An 18923-nucleotide genomic window follows, 5' to 3' on the forward strand; every position below is an offset into this window, starting at 1 on the left:
ACATTTCTGGACATGAAGCCCTTTGAAAAGGTTTACACACAAACATTATCCAAAAGCAAAGAGCTAGAACATGGTAAGCTGTGCTCATTCAACATAACATGGTAAGCTGTCGATAGCATGATACTCAAGTGGAACCCACGACTGAAAAGCATTTCAAGCAACCAGTAAGAATCTATATTTTGTAAAGAGATGATAGTTAAAAGAAGAACAAAATTCAGTCACCAACATCTGCTACAAAGAAATCTGCCATGTAGAATGCCTTCACTCCTGAAAAGCGCATGAAATGCAAATGTAATCAAGACCCATCTCTCATTTTCTGCAGGTAAGAGATTCAAATGAAAAAAGACTGAATTGGAATGCTTTTGATGTTGAAATCTGTAGTGATAAACTGATAATTAAGAGGATGCAAGTTTAGTAGTTCATCAAACTACCCAAAGTTGTAGTCTCCCACTGTACATTGAGTACATGTTCATCCAGTGGGCTCATGTACTGCAGATGATCACAGATAATTTATTTGCTGAAGATTATTAGATAATGGGCCACACAACTGATAGAAATTAGTTTATGATTCAAAAGATAATAATTAAAGCCAGCCAACAAAAGTCAATTTCTTGTAGTGATGTGTATAACCCAATGGATGATAGATTGCAAAGGATTCATTGTTCTCTGATCAATGCTATCCAAATGAGATGCGACAGTTTCCTATAAGTGAAAAAGAAATTTATCAACTCAAAAAATAAAACAAACACACTCCACCTTGGAAAAGACAACCACCTGAAAAGGAAAGGTAACATGCACATGCCTCTTGTAGCAAGCCATTAGCAGCAATATTTTCTTTTTGTAGGATTATAATAGTGGGACCTAAAATAGTATTTGGCATGGCCCACTGACTTCACTGATGATCAGACGGATCAATTTCAAGTATCTTTAAATCATTCATTCCTTTGTATAACCATGACCCATTTGATGATTGAACCAGGCCTATGGGTCCTTGAGCCAAGTTTAGGAGCCCAAGCCCTGACCAATGTATTGCCATCCCTAGCTTATGTCACTAGCTATTATGCACTACCAAATAAATACATTTTACCTTCCCAAGTCTATAATCTTCAATTTCTTCAATATCATCATCAGGAAAGCATTAAGATCAGGTTGGGTCCATTAGGTACCTTTTGGACAAAATCCAAATCAAACAAGAGGTAAAGCAATCAAAAGCAGAACATCCATATTGGAGACTGGAATACCTGAAAATGAAGCATGAGCACCTAAAATTAAGCAAACAGATTTAAATGTTAAAGCCAAAAACACTAAGCTCTTTGCTAAATGACCAAAACCACTAAACTGCATGAAGATATTGCCAAATGCAAAGGCAGTCTGAATCCAAGACAAATGAGTACAGTAGCTTAGTAAAATAGCTAACATTAACAAAAGATATGTGATACGTTTACAGTGTAAGAATATGCTTTAGGATTGAAACATTCTTTCAAAACATTCTACTTTCTAATTTTTATAAAAGAACCAGATTTTTTTTTTGTAATGTTTAAAGCCATGAAAACCGTGGTATATTTTGATCATGGTCTGGTTAGATGGAATTTCAGTGATTCAAATCCGACATCGAGGCATTTAATGCATACACATGGATTATAGAAAATTCAATAAGCAGTACCAACTATATAGAATAGCATGTTACTGTTAGTGACATTTATGGGGTGGAATCCTGATTAGACCTGAAATTATTAGAAGAGTCATAAATCTTAACCTACTGGGAACCGTCATGCACCATAATGCCTTATGGCAGAGCAGGTATGCAATTGGAAACATGTTCGCCATAACTATTTGGGCTAAAAACATTCAAACAGGGGTGAGAATTCTGCTTTGAAGCCAATGATTACTTGGGCTAGGCCAGGGTTTTTATATTCTTAATGGCCTAAGAAGCTCACCGGTCATGACTTATTTAAACTCTCCAAGCCTCTAGTACTTGCTAGTTGACTGAGTCAGGTCAAGCTCCTTAACTAGATAGACTGAGGCTGCAACATAATAGATCAAATAAGTAAAACGCTAACAACAAGTACCATCAAGCATAAGCAAATAGGCAACAGAAATGAAACCAGAAATGCATTAAAGGCGCCACACAAAACTCCAAGACAATTTAGGTACAGCTACACTAGTCACAAAAATCTGAAAGCATACTGCTGTCAGAAAGTCCAGTTCCTGGAAGCAACAAGTAGACAATCAACAACTCCTTAAAACATAAAAAATAAAAAGAGAATTGCTTCCAAACAACAATTCAGAATAGGTTTTCTAATAGGAAAAAAAATGTATGCATATATGTGTTTTTTTATTTTTTATTTTGCATGCATGTGAATGGACCTTTATGTATACATGGATGAGTTCAAGGTGCATCCCATAGTGTGGGTAAACCGATGACAATGTGCATTTCATTCAAGGTGCATCCCATAGTGTCGTCACATAAATTCTTCATCAAGTAGAAATCAATTCGAATGAGCATAGCTGTTCTAAAACACAACCCCAAACCAACAGGTTCTGACCCATTTAATGGAGGGCAAACCATTAGCGCATGGCCCACCTGTAGTGGAGTGGGAAATAGCTATTGAACATTTAACTGGATCCTCATTCCCATCAGAAAACCTCTAGTGTAATTTCACATGATTCATGAGATTTTTGTAAGATTGCGCAGAGACTTGATTCTTTTTGGTCATTCAATTACCAATCCATCTTAAAATGTTATTTTTGAGAAAGGCCTCCATTTTCAAGCCACGAACTCATTTCCTTGGCACAATACAAGGCTCTAGGATAGGTATAGAGAAGGGCATCATTGCCAACTTACCATTCGGCATCCTCAATAGTCATATTATTTGGTTTTTCAATAATCATCAAACCAGTGACTACCACAAAACGAACAAATTTTTCTTCTTGTATTACTTGCTCTTGAAATCTTGACCTTTGTTGCAAGAGAAGTTGCCAGTTCCCTGCTTTTAAATGAACATGGTCCTAGAAGTTAAAACATTAAAACATAAGGAGAAGAAAACAAATTGCAATCCAATCAATCAAATTGCTCTGAGGAATTTCATCGAACACCCCATGTGCACACCCAATCACTTGGCCTACACAAACGGGGCTCATGAGATTATACAACAACATGCTCTGCAGCGGCCAGCTTTCTATCCTGGCATAGGAATCTGATTCCTGATCAGATCCATCAATTCCTTAAGGGAAAGGGAAAAAAAAAAATCAATTTCAAATACCTGTATATGCAACTGGAAACTATCTGACAATATACCTGGGAACAAACGCATGCTAAACCCAAAAAGGGTTTCAACAATGCAAATCCCAAAAATGGGATTCGACAATGCAAATCCCTAATCAGGTATTCTAAATTGCAGAAAGCAACAGCAAGAAGGGAAAAGGTTTACATCATACTTGAGAATCGAAGATTCACGAGCAGAGGAGGGCCGAACTGCAGCAGAGGAACGAGGAGAGAGAGAGAGAGAGAGAGATGACTAGGATTTTGAGAGGGAGAGGGAGAGTGAGACGGAGCGCGAGCGGAGAGGGAGAGGGAGATGGAGAGGCAGAGAGAGGGAGGTAGAGGGCGCGCGAGAGGGAGAGGGAGGAAGAGCGAGCGGAGAGGGAGAGCTTGAGGGACTTGAGAGCGAGAATCGGCACGTGGCTGGAGATGAAAAGGCGGAATTGAGAGTAGGGTTTTTTTCTTTTTTTCTTCTTATAGGACCCTTTACCCGCAGATGTTAAAACCGGCTGCCAGCAAACGGTAGCCCCATCAGTCAGCTAGGCTACACTTTCTTGTAGTGATGGCCTTATCTGATACTTATATAAGTATTGATCTTGATGAAAGAACACTAGGTCCTTACTCTTGCTCCCGTGGTAGACTCTCGGGGGTTTCAACACCGAGTCAAGGGTTTGAGTACCCATAGGTGGTGAAATTCCACTACGCGTGAGTGTGTGGGGGTGTGTGTGCATGCGGGTCTGCCAGAAAATCCTAATTATCTGATATTCTTTGTTGAATATAGACTTTAGGCCAATTTTTATTATTACAAATTTGTTTGAAAATTGTTAGTTGGATGGAGAGGATCGTCCGATGCCATATTTAGACAGTCACCCTAGGGCAACGGATCAGATGATGCACCCAGGAAACCACTTGGCCTGGTCAAACAATAGACACTCAAACATAAGGGCAAGCTCCAAACAGAAAATGGGCCAATAGGCTATACTATACTAAATTTTTTCAATTGGCAGATGCCTTTTGTGCTCCGGATTGAAAATCTTTTACTTTCAAACTATTTTCATAAAATGCCTACTACTTTCACTTTTAGTAAAGCAGCTGCCCCAAGTGAAAGCATTTCAATACCGCATGCTAGCCTTGCTAATCACACCATACCTGCCACCCCCAAACTAGGTGAGACTCCTGAGGCCCACCACGCTCCTTGTGAGAAATCCATATCATCCATTAGTTTCACCGTATCATTTTAGTGTGTGAGCCCAAAAATGAGGCAAATTCAAAACTCAAGTGATCCACATGGGCAGAAAACAATAGGAAGGAAAATGCCTACTGTTAAAACCTTCCTAAGGTCTATTGTGATGTTTATATGCCATCCAAACTGGTCATATGATCTTTTGCATTTCTATTTTTATTTTTATTTCTTATACACAGGCACCCTACACACACCACACCCACCCATGCATACATGGAATTTCACCACCTATGGGTATTGAACCCCAGACCTCGTGTTGAAACTCCTGCGAAACTAGGTGGATCAATAACATCATAGTAGCCCCAAATGTGGAAGCTGATTGTGTAGTGAGTCACTACGTTTAGCTAGCGTACTGAGTAAACTCTCTCTGTGGTCCACCATGATATATTATAAATTTTATCTGCTCTGCCCATCCATTTTCCCAGATAAATTTAGGGCTTGAGCCTAAAAATGAAGCATATACATTGGACTACACCACATGAGACAGTTGACTTGAACTTCTACCCTTAGAAAATTTCTTAGGGGCCACAGAAGTTTTAGAACAAGCTTATATATGTGTTTTCCATTCATCCATGTCTGGATGATCTTATGAACAGATTGGATGACAAATAAACATTACTGTAGGGCCTAGCATTGTTTCAACGGTGGAAATCATTATCCCCACTGTTTCGTGTGGTATGATCCACTTGATCTTTGTATATGCTTAAATTTTGGGCTCAATCCCTTCAATTAGATGGAAAAATGGATGGACGGTGTGGATAGACCACATACATTCAAGGTGGGCCCAACTGAGTTTACCTTATCTGCATCATTTTGGCCCCATCCCTTAAAACCGACAGTGGATTACCCAAATACATCATGGTGGGCCCCATGTATAATGGATGGGGTTCAATACACACTGTTTCCAGCCACGTGGCACACTTCAGATCTACCCCACTTTTTAGCCCACCCCCTAAAACGATCCGGTGGAAGGGGTGGAATTGGTAGAATTGTCAGAGATCTCACGGTTGACCTGAATGTTTAAGGGGTAGCCACTCAATTTCCACTACTTACATACATAAATGATAGCGCGCAAATTTCTACATATTACCCTTAAGGCCGATGTGAGGTAAGTATATTATCAACACAATTCAACTGTTTTGCCAATTCATTTTGGAGCATGAACCCAAAAATGAAGCTGATCCAAAGCTCAAGTGGACCACACCAATAGAAATAGTAGTGATAATGACACCCACTGTTGAAACCTACTTAGGCTCACCATGTTGTTTTTGAGAAATCCATCTCATCCATCTATTTCGCCGGCTCAGCTCATATTAGAGAGTGGACAAAAATAAGGCAAATCCAAAATTAAAGAAGGCATACAATACCTACCGTTGATACCTTCTTGAGTCCATTATTATATTTATAAGCCATCCAAACCTCTTGAACCGTGACGAGGGTAGGGCTCACCAAGGTGCAAATGGTAGGGAGGGAAATGCCTATAGGCTACAGCTGAAACCTTCTTGGGTCAATTATTATATTTATAGACCATCCAAACTGCTTCACCCATGATGCAGGCAGGGCTCACCATGATGCATGTTCAGAAATCCAAGTTGCCCGATCTGGTTTTTTTTTTTTTTTTTTTTTTTTATAATTTAAATACTGTTACTACGCCCAAAAAGTGAAGTTGATCCAAAGCTTAAGTGGGCTACATTAAAGGAAATATTCCAGATTGAATAACCACTGTGGAAATAATCTTTCCTGGGCTCATCATGCTATTTATGTGTATCCAAACGAGCCATAAAATCATTCTCACCCCCTAAAATCATATGGAGAAAGTGGACCAGGTGGATCTTCCAAAAAGATCACTGTGGGCCTTATGAGTACTTCAATCATAGGCATTTAAGTATTTGATTTGCCTCATAATTAGACATACACCCTAAAATGAGCCGACGAATATGGTGGGCCACGAATGTTTTAATATGGATTGGTGTTGTGTCAACAATGGGAGTTCAATACTATTGTTTCAAGTCGTGTGGTCCAATTCAGTATTGGATTTGTCTTTTATTTGTGCCCACCTCCTAAAATGATCTAACAAAAATAGTGAACAGGGTGGATTTCCGGAAAATATCATAATGGGCTACATGAGTTTTTGGATCACTTGAGTTTTGGACATTTCAACAGTGGGCGTTCAATCCCGCTGTTGCAAGTGACTTGTCCCACTTGAGTGTTGATCTACCTTATATTTGGGCTTGCCCGTTGAAATGATGTAACAAAATGGTGGGCGGGGTGGATTTTTCAAAAACATCCCAGCGGGCTAGCATTGTTTCAATAGTGGGAGTTTAATAGCATTTATTCAAGTCGTGCAGCCCACTTGAGTGTTGGATTTGTTTGGGTCCATCCCCTAAAATGAGCTGGCAAAAATGGTGGATAGGTTGGATTTGTCAGAAACATCACTGGGGGCTACAGATCTGCTGGGTCTTCCGAAAAGTATTTCTTTGAATCAAACAGGGATGTTGTTCATCGCTTGCAAGGTCATTAGCTGCTCAACCTAGATAGATTTTGAGATATGGGACCCACCTGAATTGATCCTGATTGTGCCAGATGATCCTCTGCCCAAACAGACCATTTGTTCCATTTATACACGTGTGTTTAAAAACTTAATGCAATGCATTCATCAGAAATGTTAAAATTCCTCTGTTCTCTTACTCGACATGCTTGCGGGCGATCCAGTCTGTCCATTCGGTGGACCGCACCTATAAGCCAAAAATGTGCAGTAGCAATCACAGTAATGTTAGAAATTCTAAGAGTTAGAGGTGTGGTGTGCCGTAGGGAAGGACATGCTCAGTAGCTTTCGTGGAAGGCTTAGCAACACTTGACCCTCCTAGCTAGGAAAGGAGTTATCATCGAAGCCTTTCCTTTATCCTTAAGTTGACCCCAGTCGGCAAATGGTGGCTCCTGCAGATGACTTGCTGTTCATGGCTAAGGGAGACTTCGTTGTTACATTTCCCATGGCCATGACGGTTGTCAACGAGATGCCTTTGTCCTTAATAATGACTGGCCGATTCCTGGGTTGTGACATCTGTAATGGAACGGTTGGTTGCTGATTTGTCATTTGGGAAGGTTGTTGCAAAGGATGCTGCACTGTTGCTTCTTGTTTTCCCCCCCGAACAATCGATTATTGCTATATTGGCTTGAATAATATTTGCATCAGTCATTTCAAAAAAGGGATCCCGATCAATCCCCATTGCCCTTATTGTGTAAAACTTAAGAAGGCTTTTTGTCAATGTTGTCCCATATGATGTTCCTGAAAACGGCACGATTCTTAGCAAAATGAGATTTAGTACCATGTCACTTGCAATACACATCCATTTTCAATTCCTCAGCTGACGGGACCTTTGGTAATCCGGGATTTTAATAAATTTGACTTCCAATTGGAGGTCAAAGATCTCTTCGACTCGGGGGCACCTTTTTAGGGGTTAAAACCGGTAGAGGCTTTAATCTCGGGCCATTACAAGGTCGGACCCTCGTAGGGGCATTTGCCAATTACCTCCGCCACAACCACTTCATAGTCAACTTCGTGGTCTTCGCATAGTTGTGTGGGGGTTATTTCCGCCATGTCTAGTTCATAATTCAGTTCGTGATAAAACATGCCACGTGATGGTGTTTCTCCCCTTAGAAAATCCACTAGTATCATGTGGTTCTAATTGAAAGCTCAAACAAGTCACCAAAATGTATGCCCTCAAACTTCTTGTGAAGTTCAAAGTTCATGTCTTTTAAGGTGAGTCTGGTGAACTCAACTTCGTGAAGGATCACTGAGTACTAATTTTTAGCACTTTTGAAACAACTGATGAATTGATTGTTGTATTTGATGTCTTAAACCTAATTAAATTCTGCACGGATTTTTTACACAACTGCGAAAGTGCGGGATTTGTTTCCGATTTCGTTTATGATTCTTTCCGATTTTATTTGGGATTCTTCCTAAAACTATATATGGGTGTAAATGGGATTAGGAGGTATTATTCTAAGGGATTCTAAGGCTTTCTAAAAGGGTTCTAAGGGTTCTTAAAAGGGTTTTAGGGTTTCTAAAGGGTGTAGCAAGGGTGAGATTCGAGGTTGTTCGAATCGGGTAAGTCCTCTCTCTTTGTAATTTCTATTTTCATATATAGTGAAGATTTGTCACTTTGTGTCATGGTTTTTTCCCGAAAGGGTTTTCCACGTTGAATCTGTGTTCTCTTGTATTTGCTTAGTGCTCTTGGATTGTTATCCTAGATCTAGATCTGTGTGATTCCGCAACACAAATCCCCAACATTGCTCGACCATTTTTACAGGCAACTGGCAAAGTTTTGACAAATGGCCATTAAAACCTCTGGGTTGATTCAGGGGAATTGCATATGAAACCTCTCCTCCATATCAAGCCAGGTTTGGATTGAATTGATCAGGAGGTTTATGTACCATGTAAAGGCTGCTCCCATCAAGGAATTCCCGAACAACCTCAATTTCAAGAAATCATAATGCAATACTTCACCACATTGCATGGTGAAGCAATCGATATGCTAAAACGTGGAAGTCTCACCCCTTTTGAAGAATAGGATATACTCAGGGAACCTGAATCCTATAGGTAACTCAAAGTATTAATATACCCAGTTAGGATAGGATTTCCTATACATTGGTCAGGCAATTCGCCAACCGTTTAGCTGGATGTTGTACTCCAGAATCCTATGTCATCGTCTTGGCCGAACAATTATTCCAGCAGCACAAGGTATGACCTTTGTATCACTTGATCAACGATTGAGGAGGTGGTGGGATCAGAGGTTGCTCCCGGGTATCTCAACCCTCTGGTAGCCTTATTAAATGGTTGGTGTGATATTCAGAGGTTACTTTCAGGTATATCAACCTTCTGGTAGCCTTGCTAAATGGTCAGTGTGATTAGAGGTTGCTCCCCTTGGTTCTTGGCCATCGGGTAGTAATTGTGCAGCATTGGCCAAGTGGCCAGCTTCTCCCCGAGATTATCGATGCATGCTTGGAGTTACCCCTTAGGTATACATAGATTTTAGGCAACGAATTTTGATTGGTTGTAAGGTCGGCCATTTTGGTCGTTTCTCCTCGCCACCGATGGTATAGGACGACCTTGGAGTTTGGTCTAGCTGACCCTTGTAGGGAGCTTGGTCGGTTGTTCTGCTTTCAAATCCAAAGGGAGATTGGGAGCAGGTTGAATATTCATGATGTCAAAAGCCACTCAAAGAAACTTTCGATTGCCCTTTTGAATGTCTCTACTTTTATCTAAATGCCCTCTGTGATCTACCTTATGTGTCCTTGCATCTGAAGGAAGCGCATAGCGACATCTCTGAAGACTAGTTGAGAAGAGAATCATGCATCCACGTTGATGGGTTTAATGCACAGTCCTTTGTCTTATGGCTGTTCTATAGTGTAAGGGATAGAACTATCCTTTTTCGATTTAGGAGGCATCTTGCTCTATTGAAGAATACTAAAGATAGTATACCATGTCCCATCAAGCATTTCAAAAAATATGTTTCTCATAATTCAATCAAATACGAGGCCACATATGTTAACAAAGGCCCATATTCGATTAAACGTGTGTAGTTAGGTTAGTGCAGGTATGCCGGAGTCATACTCGACTTGAGTTTGATTGAACACTAGTGACGCCAACGCTAGGACATACCAATTAAATTTCATGAATTCGTGGAATTAAGCACCTTCTCATCCACCAATTGCTATAGCAATCAAGCAATTTAAAAGGATAGGGGTTTATCCTTGTGAATGGATTCTTTTTGCCTTACATTAAGGACTTTTCTCTGAATGGTGATAGTAGGGTTTGTATTTTTTAATAGAACAATGATGGATAGAAAAGATTAAAACTAAAGGCTAACAATGTTGGTTTTATTAATGTATATTTCAAGCTTAGTACAATCAACAAATGAACAATAAAATCAGAGAAACAAAAGATAAATACCTGCGATCACCTGTGTGAATAAAAAATCGAGTTAAGTGGTCAATAGGATATAACTAATGGTTTAATCTTCCAAATAAGGAGTCGGTTAATTGGGAATCCAATGACTGGAGGTCGTGAATATTTATAACACTCCTAACTGTACTGTAGTGAAGCCACTATATAGTAACAATCTAAGCTAACTTAAACATTAGACGTTCTATAGCGTAGTTGGATCGAAGTGGAGGAATCTCAATTAAAATAAGTAACGTTGCTCTATGTATGAGAGAATATGTTTGGCATGGGGTCCTCAGTTCTTCATCATGTGCTCCTTATATAGCTCAGGAGGAAGCAAACCCTCACTGGATTTTCTTGTTGATCCAAGATCCTTGGTGATCATGATGCATAGTTGTTTCCTAATCATCCCAGACTTGCCAATGAGGTCTCCAGGGCTACAATACAAAATTGATTTTAGATCTCCTTGCTAGCATGACTATAGAGATCCGCAGACATTGTGGGATCAATCTCATTATGTCCGGATTCCTTACGGTGTCGTTGATTTCTTTGAAAAGAAACCATTTCTCGAACTTTCTTAATCGTCGCGAGAGCACCAATCGTCTCTAGGAGGATCTCTCATTTTTAGCAAGATTATGTAAGACAGCCTTGCCGAGCATATCCAATTTGCGATATTATCGCTATCTCGGGAGGTCTTTATAGACTTGTTGTGCACGCTGCTTCGATCACACATGTCACTTGTATAATGACTACATGTCATTTGTCACAGTGTTTTATCTACAAACCGGCATACAATTTTGTGTCATTCTAGTTTTGGCAGCTGATGTGCCACCGAAGGATATGGGGCAAAAGATATCTTGGTATGTGACTAGAATTTCGTCCATCATTTAATAGGAAGCGTTGACATATGGTGGCATCTTATTGGTATGTGTGGATAGAGCTGTACATGAATCGAGTTATCTCAATTAACTCGCTCAACTCAACTCAAAAAAGCTTGATTCGACTCAGTTTGAAGCTGAGTTCAAGCCGAGTCAAGCTGATTTTTTGAGCTTGAAATTTCGAGCTTACCCGAGCTCGACTAGACTCGAATCGAACTCAGATCGAGCTTGTTTGGTGACTTTGTTATTTTGATATTGATGCTGCTCAGCAAGTGTTTGATGACATGACTCAACAAAGTGTCGGCTTGTGGCAAGGAAGGTATGGATATGAAACAAATACCCTTGTATCTTGATTTATATGTTGCCTACTGAGTATTTGATGAAATACCTGTAAATCGATGTTGCTGCTTTACATTTCGTGAGAAGTTGAAGGTGCACTCCATGCGTTTAAGAAAATGCCGTAGAGGCTCGATCTTGGCTCAAACTCGGCTCGAACTGGCTCGAGCTGCTGACCGAACCAAGCCGAGCTGGCCAGTCAGGCTTGAGGACCGAGCAGAGCCGAGTTCGATCTAGGCTTAGCTAGTGGTCGTGTCAGGATGGTTGTAAACAAGTGGGCCCCACATTTAGATGACCCCATATTGATGTGGGCCCACCTAATGGATGGTCCACATCAATGGTTGGCCCATTATGATAAATAACCCACATCCAAAGTGAGTTGGCATGATAGACAACTCACTTCAAAGGTGGAACTTACATAATGGATGGTCCACATCAAAGGTGGGATCTACATGATGTGCAGTGGACATTCAAGCTAGCCCCACATGATGGACAAAGGTCAGCCCCTAATGATGAATGGCTAATATCCAAGGCGAGCCCTGCATGATTGGCAACCCACATTGAAGGTGGGGCCCACATGATAGATAATCTACATCAAAAGCGGGCTTCGCATGATGGCTAATTAATAATGGTGGGTCTCACATGATGGATGATCCACATCAAAGCTCCGCCCTAATAATGAGTGGCCCATATCCAAGGTAGACCCCGCATGATGGACAACCCACATCAGAGGTGGGGCTCACATGGTTGATGGTCCACATCAAAGGTGGGCTCCACATGATAGGCAGTGGATATTGAAGGTGGGCCCCACATGATGGATGACAAACATCAAAGGTGGGCCCTATAATGAACGGTGCACATTAAGGCCCATTTGGATACCACCAAATAAGCTACCTTTTCTACTTACAACAATAGATAAGTTCGTTTGGTTTGTGATCAATTATATGTAACATTTTTACTTAATGTTACTTAATCACTTTATCTTAGTAAGTAGAAACCAAGTTAAACTACTTGAGGATTAAGTAGCTTATCTTAAACGCCCTTAAAGGTCATCCCCTAATGATGAATGGGCCACATCAAAGGTGGGACCCACACAATGAACGATCTACGTCAAAAGTTGGCCCCACATGATGGATGGTGGACGTGAGGGAGACCAAATAGACTTGAGGGATAATTACTTATGATGTTCGAAGCCAAACATGATTTTCTAATTTTTGGCTGATAAGTATGCTGTTTACCAAGCGTACTTATCTACTGAATAGGTAGAAACTAAAATGAGTTACTTATCTAAAGTTACTTACCATCCAAATGCCCCCCTAGATATGCAACATTGTGGCATATATGGGTGCTTGGAGCTAAATCATAGCAATGATTAGTGCATGTGGGATACTTGAAGATGGATAATAAACATGCAGTAAATGTGGCATATGCAAGCATTGAAGCTGAAATACAGCACATGTGGCACATGTGAGGTGCTTGAGGTCGTATATGGTGGCACATGTAGCGCAAGACATGCATTCGCACATTTGACACATGTGGGCCCTTTGCGAACTTGTGCACATTGGCACATGCAGGATGCTTTCCACATGTGGGTTACAAGAAAAGATAGAATGGTAGAACATGTGGCGCAGTGGCAGGTGTGGGGCACAATGAAGATAGATGGTGCCACATTTGAGTTTAACTCCATTTTCCTTCCATAGTGGGAAAATGGCCTCCCTTCAAATGAGTGGATGTGTGAGAATGCATTAAAAATAGTTTTCAATAAAGATAGAAAATGACAAAAGATGTTTCACATAAATTATTTTTTAAAAAAAAAGACTTAACAAACAACTACAAGTTAGTTTCACAGGATTGTTTTCTTTCCTTTCATTAATCCAAACAAGCCCTTGTGATATTAGTAATAAAAAACGCACGTAGAACGAGATTTTGTCAAGGTCATCCTGTCAAATCAGTACTTGAGAAAATCACCAGCAGTTTCCATAAAAAATTGCATATACCGGGCAATTGGAACCATCTGCATAGTGGCCCACCAGACCAACAATCCTAATCAACAAACATGAGCCACACTTAAGCTGAAGACGGCCAATTATGTCAACTCACGTGTTGGGCTCTCATTGGCTTATTATATAGTGAAGAATCTAAGATAGATGGAATTTGAACAGGCAATAATAGAAGAGGATATGATAGATGGAACATATATAGGCAATGATAGAGGTGGATAATCTTGTATGTGATCTTGAGATCCTTCTCTTTCCCTTACTTTGAACATCTCTAATTTTTTTTCTTGTGATTTCCTGTTAGGAACAAGGAATGGCAGAAGCAGTTGTATCTGGCTTTCTTCAACTAGTTATTGAAAAACTAGCATTGCCAATTCTAGAAAAGTGTAAACTGTTCTGGGGTTTTCACAAGGAGATGGAAAATCTAAGAAGCAGGTTATCAACGATACAAGCAGTGCTTGAAGATGCGGAGCAGCAGCCAGTAAAGAGTAAGGCGTTACAGAATTGGCTGGGAAAGCTTAAAGATGTGGTTTATGATGCAGATGACATATTGGATGAGTTCACAATAATCGAAGCGGACGCAGAAGCAAAAGTGGAAGATAAACGCAGAAAATTGCAGATCGGCACCTTTTCAGCATCGAACCTGGTGTCCCGTTCAAATATGGCAGATAAGATAAAGGAGATAGGGCAGAGATTAGATAAGATTGCTGAAGAGAGGTCTCAATTCCATTTGATAGGGGGAGAACGGGTGTCAGATATTAAAGGCCGAGAACCAACTGATTCATTTGTAATCGAATCAGATGTTTATGGAAGGGAAGAAGATAAAAGAAGGGTAATGGAATTACTGATTAGCAACGATAACGGAGAGGATGTTACAGTCATCCCCATAGTCGGTATGGGGGGCCTTGGGAAGACCACACTCGCTCAGTTAGCTTGCAATGACGTGAGGGTAGCAACGCATTTTGTATTAAGCATGTGGGTTTGTGTGTCGGACGATTTCAGTCTGAGTAAGGTAACAAAAGATATCATAGAGTCAGCAACCCGTAGCAAATGTGATCTCCAAAGCATGGATCAGCTGCAGCATCGCCTAAGAGAATTGCTGAGGGAGAAGAAGTTTTTACTTGTGTTGGATGATGTCTGGGAAGAAAATCCTGTGAATTGGGATCGGTTGAAACAATTTCTCAGAGGAGGTGCAGCGGGTAGTAAAATCATAATAACTACCCGTAGTGAAAAAGTTGCTTTAATCATGGGCACTCTCCCCCCACAGCATTTGGCAAGATTATCAGATGATGATTGTTGGTCTCTGTTCAAGCAGCGGGCGTTTGGGCATGGAAGACAAGAACATCCAAACCTTATAATGCTCGGAAAGGAAATTGTGAAGAAGTGTGGGGGCGTCCCTTTGGCGGCGAAGGCGCTCGGAAGCTTGATGCACTCCAAAACAGAGGAAAGAGAGTGGTTGTTTGTTAAAGAAAGTGACATTTGGAATCTAGCCGAAGAAGATAATCACATTTTACCTGCTTTGAGGTTGAGTTATTATCATCTTCCACCACATTTGAAGCAATGCTTTGCATACTGCTCAATATTTCCAAAAGATTATCTAATCAAGAAGGAGAAGCTAATCCGACTATGGATGGCAGAAGGTTTTATTAAATCATCAGGCAGAAGTCAGCAAATAGAAGACGTCGGTGGAGAGTATTTCAATAATCTATTATGTCGGTCCTTCTTTCAAGATGTTCACAAAAATGAAGATGGGAATATCGTATGGTGCAAGATGCATGACCTCGTGCATGATCTTGCATGCTCTGTTGCTGGGAATGAATGCTCGATTGTGCAGGAAAAGAATGCGGTACTGAGTATCCCTAACAGATCTCGTCATTTGTCGTTGGATTGCGGGGGTAACACATGTGTCCGAACAGACCCAGAGCCCTCAAGGACAGCAAACCATTTGCGAACGCTGCTTGTGCTTGAAAGTGAGGATATCAGCATTCAGTATTTCAGCATTGCTCATAATGTTTTGGTACATTTTATGTTCTTACGTGTGCTAGATTTAAACAATTTGAATGTCACCGCGAGGTTGTTGGATTCAATCAGCAGGTTGAAGCACTTAAGATACCTCGAGTTGTCTATTACTGAAATACGAGCCCTTCCTAAATCCATTTGCAACCTTCACCATTTGCAAACCTTGCGACTCTGGAGTTGTTATGATCTTGTAGAGTTACCCAGGGACATGAGCAAAATGACTAGCCTAAGACATCTTGAAATTGAATACTGTCATCGATTGACCCATATGCCAGCTAATATGGGACAATTAAAGCTCCTTCAGACCTTGCCAATATTCATAGTTGGTAAGGATAGTGGATGTGGTATAAGAGAGCTGCAAGGTCTAAACCTTGGAGGAGAATTGACTATTCGAAACCTCGAGAATGTGATGTGTGCAACAGATGCCCAGGAAGCAAACTTGAAAGATAAGCCAAACCTTCATAAGTTACACTTTTCATGGGGTCCGGATATTAATCTTCAGTTGGAAGGAAATGTCGAGCAAACCCTTGAAGGTCTCCGACCACATCAAAATCTCAAAAGGTTGACTGTGAGAGAGTACATGGGTGTCAGATTTCCGCATTGGATGTGTTCTTCATCACTTCCAAATCTGATTGAAGTTTCAGTGATTAATTGCAGAAGATGCGAACAGCTCCCCCCGCTCGGCCACTTACCATTACTGAAGGTTCTTGTGATACAAGGAATGGATGCCGTGAAATCTATTGGCAACCATTTCTATGGCGGCAATGATGTCACAGAGGCATTCCCATCACTGGAAGAACTCGCCATCCAAGATATGCCTAATTTAGAGGAGTGGTCAGGATCCAATGGAAGAGTACTCCCCTGCCTAAACAAATTAACTGTCCGGGAATGTCCAAAGTTAACAACACTTCCATGCCTGCCATCTCTAAAAAAAAATTGGAATTGACGGATGGTAATGAGATGTTGTTAGGTACAGTGGCAAACCTTGCTGCTTTAGAGGATCTGTTTATTCGGGGCTGCAGTATGTTGGTATCTTTGCCAGAGGAGTTACAAAACCTCACCTCTCTCCGGAAGCTGTTAATTGCAGTGTGCAATGGTCTAACGTCCTTGAGACTACAAGGCTTGAGCTCTCTTCAATCTCTATCCATCCAGGGGTGTCAAAGCTTAACGAGTTTGATAGGGGGACTGCAACACCTCACTGCCTTACATTCCTTGAAAATTATTAATTGTCGGGAGCTGGAATATTTACCAGAGGGTATGCAACACCTTACTTCCCTTCGAAAACTCACCATACGGGGCTGTGAGAAGTTGACATGTTTGCCGGAAGGGCTACGACATGTCACAACACTGGAAGATCTAATGTGTGACTGTCCAAGTCTAACGGCTCTGCCGGAGTGGATAGGAAACCTGTCATCGCTTCGATCTTTGAAACTTTACAAATGTCCTCAATTGGAGTGTTTGCCAGAGGAGTTACAAAACCTCACCTCTCTCAAGAATCTAGATATTGATGAGTACAATGGTCTAACGTCCTTGAGACTACAAGGCTTGAGCTCTCTTCAACATCTATCCATCGAGAGCTGTCAAAGCTTAACGAGTTTGATAGGGGGACTGCAACACCTCACTGCTTTAGAATGGTTGAATATTATTGATTGTCCGGAGCTGGCATACTTACCAGAGGGTATGCAACACCTTACTTCCCTTCGAACACTCACCATACGGAGCTGTCAGAAGTTGACATGTTTACCAGAGGTTATGCAACACCTTACTTCCCTTCGACATCTCACCATATGGAGCTGTCAGAAGTTGACATGTTTGCCGGAAGGGCTACGACATGTCACAACACTGGAAGATCTATCAATCGGTGGAATGACTCCGCCGGAGTGGATAGGAAACCTGTCCTCGCTTCGACGTTTGGAGATTGAGGGTTGTGATAAATTGACATGTTTGCCATCAGGGTTGCAACTCCTAACAAACCTCCAACGCCTACAAATCTGGAAATGGCAAAGTCTAACAGCTCTGCCGGAGTGGATAGGAAACCTGTCATCGCTTCGATTTTTGGAAATTAACGAATGTCCTCAATTGGAGTGTTTGCCATCAGGGTTGCAACTCCTAACAAATCTCCAACGTCTAAGAATCCAAGGATGTCCCCAATTAGAGAAGCGATGCGAGAAGGAGAAAGGCGAGGATTGGCACTACATATCACGCATCCCACAAATTCGGATTGGCGAGGCTGCCCCATTTAGGATTGTAAGCACCACTTCTCACTCAAAACTTATCTTTGCTTTATTAGTTAGGGATTTTTACTGGAAAGCTCCTTACTAATAATATGATTGGGAATTTTATAAAATACTACAATATTAAGACTTTATTTACATCTCAGTACTTTTCTAAAATTATCTTCGCATTAAACTACCTCACTGATCAAGGTAATTGTCAAGGGGCACCTTATGTCGTGTTTTTCATTAAATGACAAAAATGCCCATCCTTAATGATTTATCTCAATTACTTAAATGTAAATACCATATTTATGAGGTGTTTATTGTTGAAAGTTGTTGGTAGCAAGGGGCTATTGGTCAGTGCTCTATGGATTTATTTCCCATATCATTTTATAGCATGATTCAAAAATTAAGTCACGTCCAAATCTCAGGTGGACCAAGGAAATAGTGGTCTTTAAGCACCCACAATTAAAAACTTCTTAAACACCTAGAAAGATTTGGATCAAGCTTATGTTTATTATTGGGAAATGCTTTTTAAGAGGAGAAATTACAATATTGCTCACCTTTGCTTTTTTTTACAACAAAGTGGAGAATCAAAAGTTGTGGGGTCCATGTGGTATGTGTCTCACATCCGACCCTCCAACATCTGCACACTAATATTATTATTATACTGAGTAAAAATATGAAAAATCCAACCATAAGGTGGGCTAATCCATAAATAAAAAATAATGTACAGCATTCAAAATTCTCAATTTAAGTGTAGCCCATCCGCTAATATGATTGACCTGATATTTTGGTCATGTTATCACCATGGTGTGGTGCATATGTTGGATGGTTTGGATGTTATAAATATACTACGTGGGCCTACAAGTATCGAGTTTCACTACTTACTAAAGAAAAAATGAGAGTATTTTTGTAATTTCATCCCTCAAAATGCATCACCTCATAATTTTAATTGTAGAGGCTTTATTTGGTAAAATATAGATTCCTCAAGAATTTTGCGGTAAAACTCCCAAAAAAATAGAGGT

General features: G+C 40.6%; 2 protein-coding genes and 1 long non-coding RNA gene across 3 annotated transcripts; 2 read left to right on the plus strand and 1 right to left on the minus strand.

The window, feature by feature from the left end:
- Positions 1 to 49: 49 nt before the first annotated feature.
- LOC131227653 (uncharacterized) lies at positions 50 to 1298 on the minus strand. The gene is made up of 3 exons (XR_009162411.1): positions 1088 to 1298; positions 432 to 702; positions 50 to 316 (listed from the first exon to the last, which is right to left on the minus strand). It is a non-coding gene; the product is annotated as an uncharacterized LOC131227653 (long non-coding RNA).
- An 11793-nt stretch (positions 1299 to 13091) lies between these two features.
- LOC131228121 (putative disease resistance protein RGA3) lies at positions 13092 to 16625 on the plus strand. The gene has a single exon (XM_058223953.1). It carries the CDS (start codon positions 13974 to 13976, stop codon positions 16623 to 16625), a length of 2652 nt encoding a protein of 883 aa, XP_058079936.1. The 5' UTR covers positions 13092 to 13973.
- A 14-nt stretch (positions 16626 to 16639) lies between these two features.
- Positions 16640 to 18001, plus strand: LOC131228122 (disease resistance protein TAO1-like). The gene has a single exon (XM_058223954.1). The coding sequence runs from the start codon at positions 16640 to 16642 to the stop codon at positions 17999 to 18001; it is 1362 nt and encodes a 453-aa protein (XP_058079937.1).
- Positions 18002 to 18923: the final 922 nt, after the last annotated feature.

Source organism: Magnolia sinica, chromosome 15 (genome assembly GCF_029962835.1).
Source record: "Magnolia sinica isolate HGM2019 chromosome 15, MsV1, whole genome shotgun sequence".
Taxonomy (NCBI): Eukaryota; Viridiplantae; Streptophyta; class Magnoliopsida; order Magnoliales; family Magnoliaceae; genus Magnolia; species Magnolia sinica.

What these genes read in the sequence shown, in the direction of transcription:
- LOC131228121 (XM_058223953.1), top strand. Translation starts at nt 13,974, where the DNA reads ATGGCAGAAGCAGTTGTATCTGGCTTTCTTCAACTAGTTATTGAAAAA.
- LOC131228122 (XM_058223954.1), top strand. Translation starts at nt 16,640, where the DNA reads ATGTTGTTAGGTACAGTGGCAAACCTTGCTGCTTTAGAGGATCTGTTT.